The 22770-nt window shown below is 42.0% G+C and overlaps 1 protein-coding gene across 2 annotated transcripts in view; it reads right to left on the bottom strand.

Moving 5' to 3' along the window:
• Positions 1 to 22770, bottom strand: part of tenm4 (teneurin transmembrane protein 4) — a 272029-nt gene that overhangs the window by 214715 nt on the left and 34544 nt on the right. For both annotated transcript variants that reach the window (XM_080772373.1, XM_080772374.1), the window contains exon 2: positions 4028 to 4325. In XM_080772373.1, coding sequence (XP_080628499.1) covers positions 4028 to 4250 — 223 coding nt within the window. In that variant the 5' untranslated portion in view covers positions 4251 to 4325. The remainder of the gene's footprint in view (positions 1 to 4027; positions 4326 to 22770) is intronic.

Here is a 22770-nt window from a genome sequence, read left to right as displayed (position 1 = left end):
GAAGTATTGGCTTTGGAACAAACAGAAGCCAATCTCCTGTGTGTCCATGATGCTAGTATGTCGCAGGGACTTCTCCCCCCACTCTCTCAAACCCTGCTGAGTTCAAAGTAGAGAGACATTGAGTATACCTTTTTTTAGGGGTGCCAGCCCCTCCAATTCACGGCTTTCCAAAATTATGTCATAGGCCATGTTGTTCGGCCACTCATGCAATGTCCAAAACTCCTCCGATTTATTGAACAACTTTGATCATTCAAATACCTCGGTGTCACGATGGATCTGGAACCGTTAAAAAAACCTATGGCAGCCTGTGCTCACTCTACCCATCCATCAACTGTTTCTCCTTTGAAGTGAGGAAAATAATCTATGCCGACATTGTATACCAAAACACCACAGACAGTACTCACCTCAAGGAAGAAAGGGAGCAAGCTAACTGTACCTGTATGTCCTGTGTATTTGTGTATATGTTATGTTGCACCTATGAGTACACCATGTGTACTTGCACTGCTGTAATGTTGTTGTATGTAAATTCGGACCAAAAAAAAAGTCTATTGACTTTTAACTAATTGTCTGCCGCAAGGTAGCGACAGAGGCCAGTTAGCTGTGCCACGCAGAATACAGCAGATTACCATGTTTTCACATTCGGGTTACTTGCTCGCAGACCTCCACGCTGTTTATCTTTCACCAGAAACGGGAGTCGGGAGTGATGCGATAAAAAAAATCACGAATCACATCCGAACCTCGGATGGATCATCACCACCACGGACAGCGCTCGTAGTTTCAGAGATACGAGGCAAGGAAGACTACTTTGAATGCGAGCTCTATGGGGAGCTCTATGGGGCCGTGCGCAAAACTCCTGGTGCTATGGGTGACGAAGGTGTTGCCTAGCAACCGGGTCAGTGTTGAATGTTGCTTTTCAGCGAGACAGTTTCATATCGATAAAGTACATTAAATGACGTACATTAAATTCCGTCAGAAGCAGACAGCGGTTGGATTTTAAAATCAATTCATGTTTGTTTAGAGCCTATAATTATAAATTCCCCATTGCTAGCCAAGTCTATAGACTTTAATGTTTGTTCAGGGCAGTAAATGACAGCATAAGATGTCACCTTGCTGATATAAATACTGCCCTCACTGCGCACAAGTGTGATTTCTTTATAGTAAGACAAGTATATGATATGTTGTCTACTTTTACTCACTTAATACTTTTACTGTGCTTTAAAAGCCACAGTTTGAACCATGCTAGACATCATATAGAACGTGTTAAGAATTCACAAGTATTCTACTTTGCAACTGCAAGAGGGAGATTGCAATTGCATAGAGTGACTCTAAGTTTTATCGCAACACTTCCCCGATGCTTGGGGAAGATTTGGAGTTGAAATTACTTTCTTCAAGTGGAACCTCGGTCACAGTCCTGTGTGCATACGTGCGTGTGAGAGAGAGAGAGTGGGAGTGAGAGAGAGAGAAAGAGAGGGAGAGAGAGTGAGAGAGAGAGAAGGTGTGTGCGTGTGTGACGTGTTGTTCAGTCAGAGCATCTACTGACCATCTACTATGTAATTTGAGCACAGGTATTTTTTAATGGTTTAGTGGTCTCCAATTGAAGTTACTAGAATTCGACGGGGTTTCGGCCGGTCTCACTCTAGCGCCGAGCCACGCCATCCAGGTGGCCAGTGTTCTGTACCATACCGTACTGTATTGTTCCATGCTGTACTGTACCGCAATGTACTGTACTGTACACTGTACTGCTGTGCCCTCTGTGTGTGTGTGTGTGTGTGCACGCGCACAGTGGAATGGAGTGTGGCCTAAAATGTGATGTAATTTGCGTCACTGTGAAATGTTGCGCAATATTTCATGCAAATTGTACAGTAATTATGACAGTTGCATGGATGCAAAGTAGTGCGTTTTGTCTGGACAGGCATGCTATGTCTGGAAGGCGGACAAAGGCGGCCGGATAAACGGGGTGCCTGGGTTTTAATTAGGGTGGCAGGATTACAATAAATATGATACTATATTAATTGTATTCATATTTATTCCTGCCTCCCCTCATTGGTTTTGCAGCTACAAAATGAGAAAAGAGGTTTTTGACCGACAGCAGCCATATACTGTGCCGGGGCCCGGGACATTTTATTTGACGTGTCATTCTAATCTTGATGATAAATATAATGTTCACTATTTGTCGTGCAGTGAATTAAGGCTTAAGTGTTTTAGAGTGTATGGCTTATAAGCAGCCAGCTTTCAATATCTGTGTGACAACAAGTCCAATCCAGGGACCCACCTCTACTAATAGTGCCCTACACAGTGACAGTGTCTCATTTAACAAGGGACCCCTCATTAAATAGATGTCAAGTTTATGTTGCATCGAAACAAAGGCAGGGACACCCGCCACATGCTGAAAGTAATGTCTGGTCTTTAACCATCAGAGTGTACTGTTAAATTACTCTAATGTAGGTCAGTGGCTCTCAACTGGAACCCAAATTAAGAACCATCAACATTAACTACACTTAAACCTCATATACTTGGTACAGCCCACCCCCCCCCCCCCCCCTCCCCCCAAGCATCCGTTTTTTTTCCTTTACACAAACTCTCTTCAGCAAAAATACCCAATCTATAAGCTTGAATCGCTTGAATTGCTACTGAAACACTTAACTGAGAATTCCAGACCAGCACTTTATTATATATTAATATTAGCATTATTATTACACATTCAGAGTGGACCGCAGCACAGAGCACACATGCTGAGTCTTGCTCGTTCGTCTTGTTACAGAAGCCCATTTGGGACAAAACACTGTGCAACGTCTCTGGTCATTATGAAAGAAAGACAGATGTGTAGATTTTCCTCTGAGATATCAAAATAAGTGATTTAGCCCAGCCAGCAGCCTGAGGCAGTTTAACCTCAAATTCCACTAAAGCCTATAAGTGGTGAGCGCCTTGACCGTGGCTATCCTTGCCACCGGCGCTTGCCAACATGCTCCAAAACTCCACTATTCATACCAAGTAAATAATACTCGTGGCCTAGGCGCAAGACGCCACCTAATGCTAGGCCAGTGACCACCAGGGTGAAGGGCCACTCAAGCCAGCCCGTCAGATGCCCGGCTGACCTAACTAGTCAAGGTGCTGGTGACCCTATCGCTGAGTAGCATGCAGGAGCGACTCCCACAGGGGGAGCGGATGCCACCACGTTCCATCGGTAGGACCAGGTGAATGTAGATGGAGTCGACCATGTCGCTGCTGTGTACTGTACATCTCTGTCAGAGATGCACCATTCAACGCACTAACGGGGCAGAGTGGGTGACCAACTCTGTCTGCACACTTCATCTGTCTGCATGTCAAGCAGACATGAAAATATGTAGTGGAAAGCCAGTCTCGAACACGATAGAGAACTGTACCTCTGTACTTTTTGCTAACTGATTATTAATCAATGAAAAAGTGGCGATATAATTGTTGACCTTGCTGTTACAGCATGGTGGCTCCTTACCAGTGGTGTAACGTAAGTACATTTACTCAAGTAGGCCTACTGTGCTTAAGTACAATGTTGTGGTATTTTTGGTACTTTACTGGAGTATTTCTAATTTTCAGTAATTTTACTTCTACTCCACTACAACTCAGAAGCAAATATTATACTTTTACTCCACTACAATTATTTTAAAACTTTAAAAGGTTACTAGTTACTTTGTAGATACATACAGTAACCACTGTAGCAGATCTACAAGCTCACAACGCATTGTGGGATTGTACATTTCATAGCAATACTTTTGTATCAACAATTTTTGTACCCAATTACAAAATTAATTCCAGTGCAACCTCTCTCTCTCTCTCATTAGCAGGCAACACAGCAGCACTATCTCTCTCCGTTTCTGGCGCCCCCTACTGGTACAAATAAGTCATATACTCGTGCTCATGGCCACATAGGTAGTCACATAGGCACAGGCATAGTCACATAGGCACAGGCATAGGCACGGACATTGCTGGTTGTAGGAGTGGTTGCACCACTCAAAAAACAAATAGTCGTTTTTATCCCACTGCTCCTTACCTTGCCTGCTGAACTCATCCACCTCGTGATGCACCATGTCTTTGACGCGGGTGCCGTAGGCCATCCTGGAATCCTGGTCGAAGGCCTTGAGCGTCTCGCTGGAGCTGTAGGACTTCTGGTTGGCCTTGCCGTCCTCGCTGTCGGCAGACGAGCTGGTGTATCGCCGCTCCGAGTCCCGCCGGGCGGTGAGCGAGCGGTAGGGCCTGCGTTCCTTCACTTCCATGGTGGCTGCTGCCTCCTCGCTTCGTTTACAACATCCACTCTGCGTCACCCAGGCCAAGGCTTAGTCTGAGTGTCTCTAGAAAAGAAACGTAACACAATTCACTTGATGAACTGAATACATACAGTAGGACCACAATGGTAACACGCCCTCTGGGTGTTATTGGTGTTAAACTGATGACATCCAGACAGTGCATTACTCATTTTAAACATAAACAGCACGCTAAAATATGTATCTGAAAACACTATAGGTTAGAAATAAGCCATGTAGTAGCAAACAAAAAAGCTTTGCTGGCCGCCTCTTTCACTTGTAAACAAACACTATCTCAATCACTGCATCCGTGTGCAGCACAGCTACTGAAATGTCTAAATAAAACCGAAAAAGCCATTGCAGTCCGACTTTACTAAAGTATTCCAATAAAAACCCACACAACCAATCATTAGGTCAGTGGTTTTCAAACCAAACGGGCAATGTGACATGTTTGTGAACTTGTAGATCGGCTATTGACTTTTTTAATTTATTTTTTATTATATAAATAAATTAATGTATAACTTTTGCCTAATGACATGCTCACAATAGGGACGGCAGATAAAAAGTGGCAAAACAAATCTTTTATAATTTGCCTCTGTGCTGGGAAATGAGCACTCACAAAGTGTATAGTAAATATAAAAATAATTCATATGTGCACAAAACATTTTCAGATCGGTTTCCGTGGCCAAATATATACAGTACAGTATATCAATCTGGCCTTATTATGACATGAAAAGGTTTGAGAACCACTGGTAAACAGCAAATGTGTGTGATCACAAAATCCCCAGGCACACCTGGACGTGTCTCATGGAACACCAGAGAGTCTGGCCACACCGTTTAAGAACCACTCCACTAGGTCACTGGCTTTTGTGGCTATGCTTTTAATTTTGCAAATGATTTTTTATAATATATATATAGCCTAATGTTTCCCTTTAATAATTAATGCAACCACTCAGCAAAAAATCTGAAACCCGATGTACTTTCTTTCATTTATTTCTGTATTGCTTTGCCTCAATATTATAGATTATATAAAGTCGTGTAAATGTCTACATATATTAATGCCTTTTTGAATATATTCCTGACTAACAATCTATTCCTCAAAGTGACCTTCAATTTGATACCGTGGATTTCTTCTTCACTCGCTCTAGAGAGCCTTACAGTCGCCACATTTTGTCATTAAACTGTAAACGACAGTAATCCTGCTGAGTGTAATCTATTTCTCAAACTCATAAACTGTGCTTTGAAAAAACATATAAAAGTGCATCTTAGAGATGAATTAGAAGTAATTGATGGGGATAAAAACAGTATTTACATGTTAGACAATGAAACAGATCACCAATCCCTAACTGTAATTCTTTGCAGCGCGAGTACAAATGGAACCAAATGGTTCTATTTGTTGAGATCAGTGTTGGGCATCGTTACTTTTGTAATTAACGTCGTTAGGTTACTGGATTACTGTCTATAAAACTAATCTCGTTAAGTTACAAATTACCTTCTGAGAAAAGTAATTTAATAGATTATTTATATGTTATTTTCCGTTACCCGACAATTAAAATCCATTTTTGAATGTTTGTTCATCACGGCCCATATTAATTAAACTATGGTTAAAAACAAGAATGACATACTATACTGACGATAGACAATATCCCCTTTACAGCTCTCTCTTTATTAACGAATATAATTCGTTGTCTTGTTGTCGTGTCGGCAAGACCTGACTGTTATGGCAGCTGGCTACAACCGAAACATACTTCCTCTTCAAAATAAAATCTACTTGAACACTAGTTTTATTTCTTAAGTGAATGTACAGGATGTTGTAGATGCAGGATGTATATTATACACATTAAGCCAAGGTGGAGTAGAGGAGGAGAGGAGAGGAGGAGAAATAGACTCTGGGCAGTCGGGACTTTTATTATTTTTAAATCTTGCCAACAAAATGAACAGGGACACATTATAGTAACGGGATTACTTTTTTGGAAACGCAACTAAGTAACTAACTACTAAATTGCAAAACTAACTCGTTATTTATTCCACTACCAATAAAAGTAGTCTCCTTATATAACGTCGTTATTAATAGCGCCGTTACACCCAACACTGGTTGAGATCCACTGGAATACACCAATAAAACTACCTGACAAATACAAAAATACTACCAGTAAATACATGTTACATCCCCAAAAAAGGAGCACATCCACTAGTAGTATTTGTATGGCTCTGCTGCAAGTGCAAGGGGAAGATGAAGGAGCTGTTGGGATTAGTTTTAATAATATACAGCATAACAAATCCTCCCTCCCATAAAGGTTTATGACGTGAGTCTCTCACAAATATTCCTGTTTATGTGTCATCTAGACACACTGGAGGCCCCAGACACTCCAGACTGTGGCAGCTATCCTTCCCTGAATTGTGTTGTTTATAAGGTGCAAATCATCACCGCTTTGAGTGAATCTCACAAAAAATCCCAAAACCATAGAGTAAGCCAGCACAGGTGATTGAAATCTGAGCCAGAAATAATGCTGTTATGCTCAAAAATAGTCTGCAGAAAATAATGAATCAGCAGCATGTAAATGTAAAAGTTTTGAAAAGTTGCAGAGAAAGAAACTCAATTGTGACTCAGAAATGTTCATTTTTCAGGAAATAAAAAATGTAATAAAATTATCTATCTATCGATCTATCTATCTATCTATCTATCTATCTATCTATCTATCAAAAATATGAGTTAGCTGGTTTCTGCTGGAAAGCAACAATGTATGTTTTTTTTGTTTCTTTGGAAAGATGTTCTGTTTATAAATTTCTCTCACCTGTAAATTGTTGATTTAAATACTACTGTGTTTTTTTTATGACTTTCATGTCTATGCTCGATACAGTGCATAGTGGGCTATAAGCCATTACTGTGCAAACTGCACCTTCTGAGTGACCATAATGCTTTAAAAGCTATTGAGCTGGCTTAACATCTGTCAATGTGGATGTCAAGTTGATTAGCGGCTAGTTCTCTGTTTACCTTGAAGCTCAATTATGGCGCTTTTCGATGCCTACTCACGAGACCATAAAGATTCAGGGAACGCAAATATCACATCAAGATTCACTCCCCATCCTTCCTTTTACTGCTCCTTCGACATTATGTGTCACAAATGTTTGCCAAAGAAATAATTATACTTGTTTGTGAGGGACGTGGACATTTAGAGAAATTATCTCAAACTACTTGTCTTGTACAAGTTGGCTCAGGCTGTCCTCTTTAGAAGAAGTCATACATTATGGGACTAAGTATTCAATTCAGCAGGACAAAGTCATACAATACTATACAAGATAGAAATCATCAATACTAGGAGCAGTTAAAGTATATTGACAAAAAACAGTGGGGGGACTTTGAATTTCCAAAACCCCACCAAAAACAAGCTCAATTTGTAGAATGTTCTGCCCAGTATAAGTTATAACAGGCACGCTAGTGTTCACGTGGTTAATAAAAGGATGTGCTGTTATCCATGCCAAATAAAGAGCTCTTACAGTTATACAGAAGAAAGAGGGGATGAGAACAATTACAAGTACTAATTATTTGTCCCAAAGATAAGCTCTTGAAATGAATACTGTATGAGATGGACAGAGCAGTAAACAATAATCCTCAGTGAACTGTTTGGCTCGACTGGGAAGGAAAACGTAATTGAAGACACCATTGTTGAGTTGGGGTGGTTTCTTTTGTATATATTGACAGCTGAAAAGATGTTGGTGATTAATGACTCCAGGGCCTCCAGACCACCACATTGATGGGTGGTTGGGTGGGTGGAAACACTCCCAATTTGAAAAAGCTAGAGCACTTCAGCTGCTCTGAAGTCTTAAACAGCAGCTTGTGTAGGTTGCAAAATGTTTCTTTCTGTACCTTCTCCTCAAGAACCTTGTGATGCTATGCAAATGTATCGAGTGCAAACAACAAAGTGGCTTTCAGAAAAGTTTTTGTGAACGTTCTCTAAAGCACATTGTTTTTGTCGTTCCCCTCGCGCTCGGCCATCGCACATCCCTTCTTCCTCATTGTGCGTTGCTTGGTATGCAGAGACTCGTACCTTTCAGGGCATGGGAAACGCAAGAGGCTCTTTTCAAAGAGGCAGCTGGCCACACCGAATTGTACATGATGCAAATGTGAGTCTTGGAGCCCACCTTGCGAGCACAGCTCAATCATAATTCTCACTGTAAAAAAACTAGACAAAAGAGTTTAATCTTATAGACTCTATAGCTGGTATTGGGTTTTTCTATTTCAGACTCAGAGCCACAGGGTAAAGCTGCATGTCTTTAGCGGTCTAAAGTTTAAATCCAGACCTGTATCCAAGAAAATGCCAGTTTGAGTTTATTTTGTGAGTGTGTGTGTGTGTGTGTGGGCTGTGGGGAAGCAAATAAGTTCTTACTTCTGAATGTTTTCAGAGATGGAGTTGGCCGTTAAAGTTAACATGGTTAATAGGAAACAAAGGACTGATCAGTGTTACTTTGAAAATTTCTTGTCAGCATGCGATTCAGCCTGAGGTACATAGAGAAGTGAGACGCAGATAGTGAGGGGGAAGGTTAACAAGAACGAACCCATAAAGACTCAATTAAAAAATGTTCGTTACAAAGGGCAAAGACAAATGGCTGCCACAGGCCGAAGCCTCATAAGACAAAGATACGAATCGCTCGCTTTCATTTCAAAGACAAAGATTCTCTAAAGCCTGAACAGCAATGCTTGAACAGTGCCAGGGAGAAGCTAACTACATATCCATGCAATGATCCAAAATCAATTGACACCTCTGTGTACAGACAAAAGAAATGATGGATGGTCTGCTTTCCCTTTTAAAGCAGTTGTGCAGACTCTGCATTTCACTGTTCAAGTGAAGGGCCTACAATTGGCCTACTCATCTGGCTGTGAAGTAAAAATTGATATAATGCTAATAGAGGTCTGGAAACGAGTTTGTGTGTTATACAAAAAGATAGCATGTATGTAAGCAAATGTGGGACTTTGTGAATAGTTTTATGGTTTCTTATAAAAACAACTTTCCAGGTGGGCTGACTTAAAAAAGTTAATAATGCGTTGCATAATTGTAGATAATGGCATTTTTATTTTTAACTATTTTACAATAACATATGCCCTATATATATATATATATATATATACAGTTGTGATCAAAAGTTTACATACGTTTGTAAAGGACATACTGTCATGATAGTCCTGCCTTTCCAATAATTTGTTCAACTCTTATTTTTCTGTGATAGGTTGATTGGAGAAAATACTTCTTTGTCATACAAATACATCTTGAATTTATTTGTATTTTTATGAATGTTTAAGGGTTTTCTGAAAATGTGACCAAATCTGCTGGTTCAAAAGAATACATACAGCAATGCTAATATTTGGTTGCATGTCCCTTGGCCATTTTCACCCCAATTTGATGCTTTTGGTAGCCATCCACATTGTTCCACAAGCTTCTGGCAAAAAACTAATACTGTAATAATAAAAATCACACCCCTGTGAAGTGAGCAGTGCAATTGCACTTCTCACTTCACAGGGGTGTGATTTGTATTATTATTACAGTATTCATTTTTTTCTTATGAAAGCAGAGAGTCTTCCGTTTCATACGGTATATAGTATGTACATGTCGCTATAGGCCTTATTTTGTGAATAATAGTTCTTCAGGTCCATGCCTTCTCTAAAGTTCTCTCTGGTGAGTGCAAGCTGCATTCAATAGCCAATTACTGACAAACTGTACATGGGATCAATGTGTATTTGTTTCCCTCCTAAAAGTAGACATTCAGGGCTTTCATTCAGTGTGTAGTATGTATATGATATTATTTGTGTTCATTTTTATATCTGTCTGTCAATGTCTGTCAACTTCAACCTTCCATATCTCTGCTGTTTTTTCAAGCGAGCAGAGTGCAGGCAAAAGCAGGTGTTAGAAAAAGGTCAATATCTCCAGAATGGAAGATGGTAAAATCATGATTTTTGTTTAAAATTGAAGTGGACAAGTTAGGCTTTCTTTTGATTTATCTCGCTATAAGAGGCCCCTCGCTGTGGGCCCCTAAAAAGTTCAAAAGTCCAATGTTAATCGCTTAGCACCACCAGGCCTGAGCTCACTTTAAACTCTAGCATGCAAAGTATTAAACAATTTTTTGCACAGTTGATCTTGGGACCTGTAGCTGACTAGAAATGACTTTCCTGACTTGTTTAAGTCTATTATTCGCTTTTTCAGATCCATGCTGAGCTCCTTTGACTTTCCCATTTTATTGTTTGTGGGTTGTGGCCAAACGAGCCCTAAATAAGGCTCAGAGAAGTGAACAGACCAGAAGTAGTCAATCATAATCACTCAGTTTAAGTTAAGAGGCCATGCCACAAAGCTAATTTGATTGACACAACTTTCTACATTACCATATGGGACATAATATGTATGCTGTATGTATATTTATGAACCAGCGGATTTGGTCACATTTTCAGAAAACCCTTAAACATTCATAAAAATACAAATAAATTCAAGATTTTTTTTGTATGACTAAGAAGTATTTGCTCCAATCAACCCATCACAGAAGAATAAGAGTTGAACAAATTATTGGAAAGGCAGGACTATCATGACAGTATGTCCTTTACAAACGTATGTAAACTTTTGATCACAACTGTATATATATATATATATATATATATATATATATATATATATATATATGCACCCCGGAAGATCCAGACCCACAGGACCACAGCCAGGGTGCCGGCCCGGTTCCGGCGAGCCGCCCCACGTCCGAAACGGTAGAGAAATAAGAGAGTTACCATGTGGGGGTCCCCCGGAAGTCCCCGGAACATCCAGACCCCCAGGAACGCGGCCAAGGGGCCAGGTCGATTCCGGCAAGCCGCCCCACGTCCGAAACGGTTGAGAAATGACAGAGTTACCGTGTGGGGGTCCCTAGTGTACACTGTACTGTACTGCACTCGGTATGCGCGTTCACGCGAGGCTGCGCCATATTATGTGCCGTCCGAAACCAAGCAGCCTTGGGTGAAAGTGGCTTATAAAGCCCTCAAGAGCAAGTCTATGCCGATCTAGACTCGATTGCCTTGTGCAGCCCTGCTCTCTGTCCGAATGGAAAACGCGACTTACAATTGTAAGTAGTACCACCACAAATAAATGATAAATAAACTGCTCCTAAACAATCTTCATCTGATGCAGAATAGACAACGCTCCAACTGATGTTCACAAGGGCTCACCGTGAAAAACTATAAATGAAACCACACAAACAAAACACCTTTTAACACAATGATTTATAAACACCAAATGTCCTTTTTGACAGTCACGCTGTAATTCCTTTTAAATGTCCATATTAATGAAATCCACATGTCAGACAAACATATACACGATGCAATGCAATAATATAAATATATCTGTACAAACGTGGTAACCATGGCAACGAATGGTGTCTGTTTCCTGTTTCTGCACAAGGAGGGCGAGTGCATTTCCAAACTGTTTTTTATACCCAGCACCTGGATCAGCTGGAGGGGCACTTCCTGACGAAGTGGGGGTCCCTAGTGTACACTGTACTGTACTGCACTCGGTATGCGCGTTCACGCGAGGCTGCGCCATATTATGTGCCGTCCGAAACCAAGCAGCCTTGGGTGAAAGTGGCTTATAAAGCCCTCAAGAGCAAGTCTATGCCGATCTAGACTCGATTGCCTTGTGCAGCCCTGCTCTCTGTCCGAATGGAAAACGCGACTTACAATTGTAAGTAGTACCACCACAAATAAATGATAAATAAACTGCTCCTAAACAATCTTCATCTGATGCAGAATAGACAACGCTCCAACTGATGTTCACAAGGGCTCACCGTGAAAAACTATAAATGAAACCACACAAACAAAACACCTTTTAACACAATGATTTATAAACACCAAATGTCCTTTTTGACAGTCACGCTGTAATTCCTTTTAAATGTCCATATTAATGAAATCCACATGTCAGACAAACATATACACGATGCAATGCAATAATATAAATATATCTGTACAAACGTGGTAACCATGGCAACGAATGGTGTCTGTTTCCTGTTTCTGCACAAGGAGGGCGAGTGCATTTCCAAACTGTTTTTTATACCCAGCACCTGGATCAGCTGGAGGGGCACTTCCTGACGAGGGAACCTCCCGAGAGCACTTCAAGTCAAGGGACTTGTTTAAAAAAAGGGGTAAGGGAGTGGTTGCACCACTCAAAAATGCATCGCGTCTCTGTGTGTACTATGGTGTGTACGTACATCTGCAATCAACGTAACATGAGAACTGTGTGCCCCAACGACTTCAAATTCGACATACGCGTTCCACGCCCCACAGGGAGTGCAGTGCCCGGTGTCGAGTCGGTCGGACCCACGGTTGTCCAGGGCTTCTGCCCGGGCTCTGGACAGGGCCCCTTCCCAGGCTCCATATGGAGCTGGCCTGTTCTGACATCACGAATATGTTCTGACATCTGCATATTTGGGCATAAATGGGACACATACATAATAACTGCGTGGGGCATGCATTTCCAACTTGCATTGTTCCAAGTAGGCCAATGCTATATATATATATATATATATATATATATATATATATATATATATATATATATATATATACACACACACGTATATACGTATATAATATTCAATTGGCCCTCCTGGCGGCCGTAGCCCCCACTTATAAACACTGAGCTGACTTAATGGGTTGTGCAAAATTCAGGTCTCATTGTGAAACGAGTTGTGTTTATAGCATCTGTTAAGATTATGTCTGGTGTTAAGACACTTAATTGTCTTAGCCAGTGTCAAACACGCGTTTCAGGCAGTTGTCTCATGCAGCGCTAAACACATTGCATAAACACATTTCCTTGGTGTCAGAATTTAACCCCTTTTGGTGTTTTACCCCCTCAGGCCAGAACCCATACAGTACAGTATTCAAAAATGTAAAGAAATTGATGCTGCTATATAAATATTTGAAGTTTTTCAAGGATTTTCAGGATTTAGAGGCGTTTTTAGAATAAGCCTTAGGCCCGGTGTCTAGGCGTTATATAAATATGGGACCTACAGGGTTGAAAGGCGTTATATAAAAGCAAATGCCTCTGTACCATCCATCAAACAATTAGCCAAGTGTGAGAATTTTAGTTCATAACGCTATTCTCCACGATAATTTATGGCAGTGTTCCTCAACCGCAGGACCCAAAAATTACACACACACACACACACACACACACACACACACACACACACACACACACACACACACACACACACACACACACACACACACACACACACACACACACACACACACACACACACACATACGTGATTACAGATTGATCTCTGTTCAAATATAACTCACCAGTTATCTCCGATATGTCCCATGATAAGTTATTGGGTTCTTAATTTACCTGCATTTACAGCTAAAGTCAAAGGGCCATGGGAGTATGGCTATCTACAGTACATGACTGTAGTTTGTGGATTTGGTAAAGGCGTATGACTGGGTCCCCCAGGAGATTCTGGGGGAGGTGCTGCGGGAGTATGGGATGATGGCCATGGAATCTGAGGGCCATCAAATCTCTGTAAGCCCAAAGCAAGAGCTGTGTCCGTGTTCTCTGCAGGATGTCGGATAATCAGTGGACATCCCACTGGGAGGAGACCCTGTGGCAGACCAAGGACCAGATGGGGGGATTTTATCTCCACACTGGCCTTGGAGCGCCTCGGGATCCCCCAGGATGAAGTGGCTAATGTTGCCCGGGAAAGGAAAGTCTAGATGGAACTGCTGTGCCCGTGACCCGACTTCGGATAAGTGGTTGAAGATGGATGGATGGATGGATGGATACAGCCAAAGTAACCAGTAAATGTAGCTTTGATCAGTGAAAAAGGTAACTGCGCTGTAAATGCATCCTGAGCTGATGAGGGCACCATTGTCATTGTAATCCAGTTAATCATCAGCAATGCCAATTACTACCTAAACCTGAGCACACACACACACACACACACACACACACACACACACACACACAGTGGACCTGTGGGGTACCGTGCAACATAGAACATTGTCTAGTGGTCCCCACTCAGGGCAGAGAAGCCGACAGGCGCCACTTACTTCTTTTTTGGGGGAATCATTCACATGCTTGTGGGCTCTATACAAAACGCCCTCCTGGTTCAACAGAAAGGTGTGTTTTCAAAAGAAAAAGGAACTAGGGGGAGATGGGGAACGGGCCTGGGGGTGGGGTGGAATTGGGTAGAGAGGCGAGGGGTCTCTCTGAATGGTTGACCGAACAGATCCCGATTCACCCCAAGGCCTTAATGCGGCGACAGGGAGAGACGGGGGCTGGAGGAGGGGCACCTCTACAGCCGTCACCTTCCGGGATAAGAAGGGGGCAGTCTCGCATTAAGATGGAATCCGTACAAAGCCTCAATATAAACAAAGAGTAGCCTGGGCCCACTGCGGCAGCACACTTCCCTGCTACTAATCACTCCGGCCCAGGACTCATTCAAGGTCCGGGCCTGACAGAGGGAGGGAGGGCCAGGGAACGGAGTAATGCTCTCAAACAGGCCCGTAAATAACGCAGTGAAGCGGCATCGCTATTTATTTGTCCTCCGTGCTGATGTACGGTCCCGACCTTGGCTGAATACGGTGAAACTGTTAACTGTGCTACGTCAGGCTCCTCTCCGAAACGTTCGCTTAGCCATTAACACCGCAAGCGGCAAAAGACACAATAAATCGCCTGCATGAGCTGAGTGTGTGTGTGTGTGTGTGTGTGTGTCATGTTGGCACTGGATGGTAGATGGGATCTACCTATCTTATACAGTACCTATACTGTATATACTGAGAGGGTATGTGCGTGAGTCACGGTGTGACATCATCATCATACCCGGAAGTCATGCGGGAACGCCTACTGAGTGGCAAAAATGACTTCCTGGCCTTGACAGCCCATCCATCCAAACAGAAAAGTCTTATCTGATTGCATTAAACAACGTTGAACTCACTTTGCCACTCGATTTGCCACTCCCTGCGCATACCCTCTATGGCCGCGTTTGGGTGGAAATCTTGTATGTTTTGCAATGTATGACATCATAGGTGAGAATTTACTAAACAATTCATAAATATTTGAAATGCAACGCATTAGAAACACACAGGTCTGCAATTTGTTCTACCTATGTAGAACACTGTCATGACAGTATAAAATAGGAGAACATTGAGAAAAACTATTACTGCCCCATATGCTTGTCATGTCGCTAGGTAGTTATGGAGAACATGGATTTAACTTAAATGACAGATTACCACATTATCTTCAAAGTCTTCCGCATGGCATTCTTTGATTTCCCATCAAAAAAGAAAACTGTAATTAAAGAACTTGAGGAGTGGAGGAGTTCATTCAGAATCAAATCAATTACCCAATCACACATTTATGTTATGTTGTTGTAGTGGTGACACTCCATTCATTCTATGATCAATAGTATTGTTTTCATGGCCATGCACTGCTTGCTATATTATACAGTGTATAATAGTCCACTTGAAATCAAGTGGAATGTGGCCTTCATGTTATAGCCTTTAAGAGGTTTATTATTACACACATTACTTTCTACTTTTACACCACAGAAAAATGAAAATGATAAATGTATATACATATATATATATATATAAAGAGAGAGAGAGAGAGAGAGAGAGAGAGAGAGACGCTATTTGACCGATCCATCGATGTAGTCGCATCGTTAATATTCAAATCGATTATCGATATTTTTTGATACCACCAATATACGTATATATATTTTCTCCAGCATGTAGTGATCCCCACCACCAGTACCAAAACAAATGGTCATGGTAACTGAGACGCCGCTCTCATTAACCATGCTACTAATGATAATTGTCACACGCTATTTAGACCTGAATCTGAATAATAGTCTAGTCTTGGTGGAAACAGGCGTAAAACCATCTAAGCAATTGTCAACTGGCCATAAATTAATCCCCTGTGTTTTGAGGCGTGCCTGGGCATTTGTAGGTCGCTAAGGGCCGATTCATACTCCTATTTTAGGCCGAATAAAAGTCGGTTCGGTGCTGTAGAGCCTACAATTTGACGTCATTTGAGGTTCGGGGGGCAGGTACCTGGTTAATAAACCAGACCGAATCAGCCGTTGGCAAAAATAAAATTGCCTGCCGGCGGATTACGGTCTGGAGAGGCTCAATTGTACGCCCATTTCATACACCAGAGAAATGGGGCGGCCAATCGGGACACGGTATGCAATATGGGCGGGCTTTGGTACAGTGACTTTCAATGCTTGAGACCTTTGACTGACAGTAGCTCTGACCAATTGCGTCAAAGAGAAAATGTTTCAACCCGCAGCCCTGGAAATGAAATCCAAGCTGAGCCTCCCCAGACTAATATCCTGCGGTCCGTGCGATATTAGTCTGGTTTATTAACCAGGCTAGCGGGTACCGTCCTAAAGTCGGCTCTTCGGTGATACTGAAAATTTCTGACGAGCCGAAATCATTTCGGCACTACAGCGCCGAAACAGCGGTAAAATAGGAGTATGAATCGGCCCTAAGCCTTCTGGGTTCTGTGCCAACCCCAAAATGGTTTGGCCCTAAATGCAGCAAGGCTAATAATTAGGGACCCCACTCTTTCGTGGGGAAATCCTTGGGAGAAAATACAGTAGCAACAGAGATACACAGCAGTCCAGTGTTAACTTTTCACAGAATGTGTAAAAAATGTTACAGAATATTTATTTAGATAGTACTGCCTGAAGAAGGTATTTGACCAAAAAAGATAGATAAATATTCAGCAAATGTGTGCCAGTGCGCTTGCCATATGTTTTCATTTTACTTAGCCATATAAAAATAGGAGAAGTGAAACATTTTGCTTGTTGACGGCAAAGCGGTTAAGAGGCTTGTCTCAGAAAACGGGAAAGGGACTTTCAAACAGAGTACGATGAAGATTGTTGGTCGGAATGCATTAAATCTTCTCAGTCTACTTTTATAAGTAACAGGTTCAAAGAGATGCAGTATAGAATACTTCATAGACAACACAGAACACCTGCATTTTTGAATAAAATCGATCCCATTTGCATTAAATGCAAAAAAGCGGTTGGTACATATATACACTGTTTCTGGGAATGTCCCAAGATAGCCAGGTTCTGGTCTTGTGTGACAAAAGAATTGAGTTAAATTATGAAGTCTACGATCTGTAAAGATCCTGGGCAATTTTTATTAGGGCTGCCATCCGAACTTGGGGTACTAGATCCTAGAAGGGCTAAGCTACTTGATAAGCTTCTCTGCGTAGCTAGAAAATGCATTTTGTTCAATTGGATTCACGAAAAACCTCCATCAGTGACTCAGTGGTATAGAGAAATCTATAGAGTACTTCCAATGGAAAGGCTCAGTGCCAAATTAAAAGCGAGAGAAAATAACTTTATGAATATATGGCAGCCGCTGATAGATTATTTGCCCAGGGATCTATCTACGGTGATTTATAAAGGAAGTGATTCAGTGGATTGGAGAGCCCCAGCTGTACTCTTGCAATTTGCAATATATTTGTATTTATATATATATATATTCTTTCCTAATGAATACTGACTGTATTGTGTACGGTATGTGCTGCTCGCCATTTTATTTTATTGTTTGTTTGTTTTTTCTTGTTTCTGTGCTCTTTTTTTTTGTCTGTTTTATTGTATTGTGCTTATAATTTATACCTTTCATGATTCATCTACTGTATGTGAAAACGTAAAAATTCAATAAAAAGTTATTTAAAAAAAAAAGAGGCTTGTCTCACAGCCATGCGTGCACCCTGGGATCAACCCCCAAAGGAGCACAATTCTACCGTCTCAGCTTTCCTACTGCCTAAATCAATGAAGAAAGAGGGGAAAAAAGAAAGAAAGAGGAAGATGGCTACCACAGCTACTGTATCTTTTTTTTTTAGAAGAGAATGTAATACTGGGTCAAGTGCAAATGCATGTTCTGTGTTAATGGGGAATGGACATGTTAATGTGGGTTCATTCTGGAGTTATGGGGCTCTTAGATACTTGAACCTGCCTTCACATGCTGATGCTCTGTCTTGTATTCGTATTTATTCACCAGCATTTCAGCGCGTTTTAAGCTTGTAGCAGTATGTGGTGAGAAGGTGTGGTATGGCATTGGTGGTATTAATGCTTTTACTTTAGTGAAAATCTGGGTCTTCCACAACTGAGATGAATTGGATGGATTGTTGTGTTTGCTGTGTTTGTTCACCTGGGTTGGAAACGCCTCTGAAGAGTACTAAAGGTAGACCGTTTTGATGGTGCACAGTGCACACACGGTGCACACGCTGCACATAATATTATTCTCTGGTTTTTAGAGGCAGATTAAGACGTATGCATCAAGCATTACATATCCAAGCCAGACTCCTGAATTGAAAGTAATTTTGCAAAGCTTCAACTATCCAGGGTGGACAAGAAGGGTTGGTATAGTACTATACATCCCCTTCTTATTTATTTGCACATACTTTGCTCCAACAAATCCTTATTGCGTGTACAGTACTATATGCACCATGCAAATTGAATCCATGTATGTAGTCTGGATCCAATCTGCAAAAAGAAAGACTTAACAAAACGAAATGCCTTCTTCTCTGTGCATTTAATCATACTGTATTTTGATCCTCTGACATTCTTTTTTTCATTCTATACTGCTAAGATAGAGTTTTGGCATATGGTCTATATACTCTATATAGACCATATGCCATATGTCTATTATTTCAAACGTATGTCTTATATTAAAATGTTCTGCAGATCTACAAGCTAACAATACATAACAATGCAAGACATTTTGAGCGTCTATTTTCACTACCGTTGTATGCCCCAATTGTACAACAAAGTATCATAAGGTTAGCTAAGTGGTAAAGTCAGACTTGATTTAGTTAATATATACACACACACACACGCACACGCACACACACACACACACACACACACACACACACACACACACACACATAATGTCAAGTGGCATTTCTTCCTCAGCCTAGTGGGAATATGCTTGCACAGTTTCACCGCAATCGGACGCCGGTGTTCATGACTGTACAAAACGGCCACTCCTGGAAGCGAATCGTAGCCATGCAATCAGGATGGAATATGAGAAATCAAACAGACCCGTCTTGATCACATGACTATAGAGATCATGTGTACCGATTTGCATGATAGTTGGATAAAATCTTAAGGAGTAATATCAAAAAGGTTTTTCTAGGTGCCTCTAGTGAGTGTGAATACAAAGTTGTACATCGGTGCAGTTATAGGTAAAAATACTAAAATCACGAATGGGGCAGTTATAAAGTCACCATGAGGCTGATACATTTTCAAGTGCCATTTCTCCCTCGGCATAGTGGGAATGTGCATGAAATATTTCCCTCAAATTGCACTCTGCATTCATGATTTGAGGCATTATGTTCAAAATGGACCAATCTTGCAAACTTTGGAAGGCAATCCTAGCCAATGTGGATGGAATATGGGGAAGTGGACAGGTCCGTGTTGATCACATGACTATAGAAATGGAGTATACCGATTTGTGTGATGTATGGATCAAATGTGTACGAGTAATATAAAGAAATGTGTTTAGAAAAAATCCTATTTCCCAGCCCTAGTCTGTGCACTAACTCACTAAGCCAAGAAATAACAGAAAGAAATCCCTCCATTTGACCTCTTAACCTGAGTGTAGGCGTCTGTCGGCTAATGAACAAAGGCACTCTTGCCATCCCTTCAAAGAGATAGTCTGCTGGTCCTAAGAGACAGGCCTGAAGTGATGCCATGCCTTTAAAGAGTTGGCACGACACAGAGAGGAGTGCCACTGGACGCCAATTACAATCTGCTCACTACAAGCCTGTACCAAGACCCCTGGTACAGGTCCAAAGCTTCTGGATGCATAGGCGCAACATTTTCTTCCATTCACATATGGCTGCTGTCGGGCAAAAACATGTTATCTCCATATCCAAACTTTTAGTGGGGTTTTTTTTGGTAAATGAATGCACTACTTGATCATACCATATACCATAATGTCACACAAAAGCATCAAAAGTAGCAGATCTACAAGCTCGGAATGCGGTGCAAAGCGACACGTTTTGATCTTGTCAATCTGCTACAATTTACAATTGAGGCATTCAGCAAACACTCTTTATTCCCTCTCTTACAGAGACAACATATTTATCAGGCATATATAAATTCTAGAGGTGTCTGTCTGTCACATCCCTCTTCCGTAGCACTGCGCAAGACTGCTGCTCGCTTATGGATCCATCTGCAAACACCCCTCCACACCCCTCATGCAACATTGCCCTGTGCTCTGGCCTCAATGTATGTTGCAAACAAGCACCCAACATGTGCTTGCACTATCTTAATTACCTAGCATTGCGCCGCAATTTCCTTCCTCCAATTGGCTACCACAGATCACGTGACACGCATGGGATATAGATGCCTGATAGGAAGCAATTAACTGAAATTAAAGAGTTGTGGACTATTTTCACAAAATGTTCACCCTAGAACACGGAGGCTATCGTTCAGTGATTAAAGGATTAGAAGAATCAAACGATAACAATGACCCACACTGTGCACGTTGCGGAGCCAGACGGCAGGTTCAATCATGAATATATGAGCAAAAACCGCACGTGAGGCGCAGGAATACAGAGGGGCTTCTGCATAGTTATAATCTCGCTTTATAACTTAAGTGCCTAACTGAGTCATCTCTGCATGCAAGCCCCACATTGACAAGCACCCACCTCCCACATCTCCCATCCCTACAGCCTCTGGGTGGAGCTAATCACTCCGTAGATTCATCATCAACTACTGTGGATGACAGCTCAGGCAGAAAAACACTTCACAGATACGAGGTGTGGCTGCCCACTGCAGCAGCATAAATACACCCACAGACAGTGCTGCTTCTCCCAAAGCTACCTCGCACACTCGCACGCACACACACACACACACACACACTAAAAACCCCATAGCATCAGAAGACATATTTTGCAAAGCACCTTTTCCAGTGGAGCACAATCTAGCACTGGAGAGACAAGAGTCTTTAAGGGCGGAATCCTTTTGACAAGGATCCTTAGAGAGGAATGTCCCGAACGACACACACACACACACACACACACACACACACACACACACACACACACACACACACACACACACACACACACACACACACACACACACACACACACACACACACACACACACACACACACACACACACACACACACACACACACACACACACACACACACACACACACACACACACACACACACACACACACACACACAGAGAGAGAGAAAGAGAGAGAGAGCGAGAGATAGAGAGAATGCTGATCTGTCCCTCAGATGATTATGACATGAAATGGCTGACGGGTGGCTAGGCTATGCATGGGTGTGTTGACCTGTCCTATACAATCCCCTTGGCTAAACATTAAAGAGTTTTATGTCTCTGAAAATAAATAAATAAATAACCTAGTCTCGCAAATGCAATCGCTGCAATTTCTTTCTAAGCTAATCCACCATCAGTCCTCAGAGCCGCTTCACTTCTGTTCCCTACGGAGAGCCTCTGTTATAAATGCTTTTTAAAAACACACAGACACAATGAAAGAACACTCCATTGTCTTTTTCCCCAGCTCCCTTTTCTTTAGTTTTTCTTTCTTCTTTATTTATTTATTTTTTTTGGGGGGGGGGGCTTTCATCTGTCAGGTCAGCACACTGCATCCTCCTATATATAAAGAGTAAATCAGGATTGATCACCGCAGCTCGGGGCTACAATCAGCATCTGTGATCTAATCAGGGCGCAGTGCCCTAGACAGAAAAGGATACTTCCATAAATAAAAACCATATGAAAGCTAGCAAGTGCCCATAACACTGATGGGGGGGAGGGAATCTGATTACACTCTCCTTCTCTCTCCACAGGTGTGCTTTTAGCCTCCTGCCTCCCAAAGGCTGCCGTTCTGTTCTAAGGCCAGACTGTGTGTGTGTGTGTGTGTGTGTGTGTGTGTGTGTGTGTGTGTGTGTGTGTGTGCGTGCGTGTGTTACTGTGTTATGTCCCCAGTGTCGCCTTCCTTGCAGTAAGGGGTTTTACATCACACTTGCATCAGCGGAAGGCGAAGCGCTGCACAGCACGGCTGCAGTCACCGCTAACCAGTGGGGTAAAAAAAAGTACTTACATGTACAGTAAAAGTTCTGCACAATATCTTTGCCTTGAGTGTTTTTTGTAGTAATCATTTGAGCACGTAAACCCCATGTGGGTTGAGCGGAGTCCGCCAGGGCTCTACGCTGCTGTCTAGTGGTGGGTATTGCCTGAAACCTCACGATTAGACTGGCCCAGCCACCGTGATTTCTGGTATAGAGGGGCAGGTGCCGCCGTGATCACGGCGTTGGATCATATTGGTTCACCAATCTCAGCGCCCGCCCCCGCCACCCCCTCCGCCCTGATAGAAAACAACACACCAGTAAGACGCGCAAACGCGGGAAGCGAACGCAGCTCGTACATATTTGGGTTTTGGACGTATAGCTG

This window comes from Protomyctophum bolini, assembly GCF_963924005.1.
Source record: "Protomyctophum bolini genome assembly, chromosome: 9".
Lineage (NCBI taxonomy): Eukaryota > Metazoa > Chordata > Actinopteri > Myctophiformes > Myctophidae > Protomyctophum > Protomyctophum bolini.
Note: the sequence above shows the minus strand (reverse complement) of the source record. Positions and strands in the feature narration are given on the sequence as shown.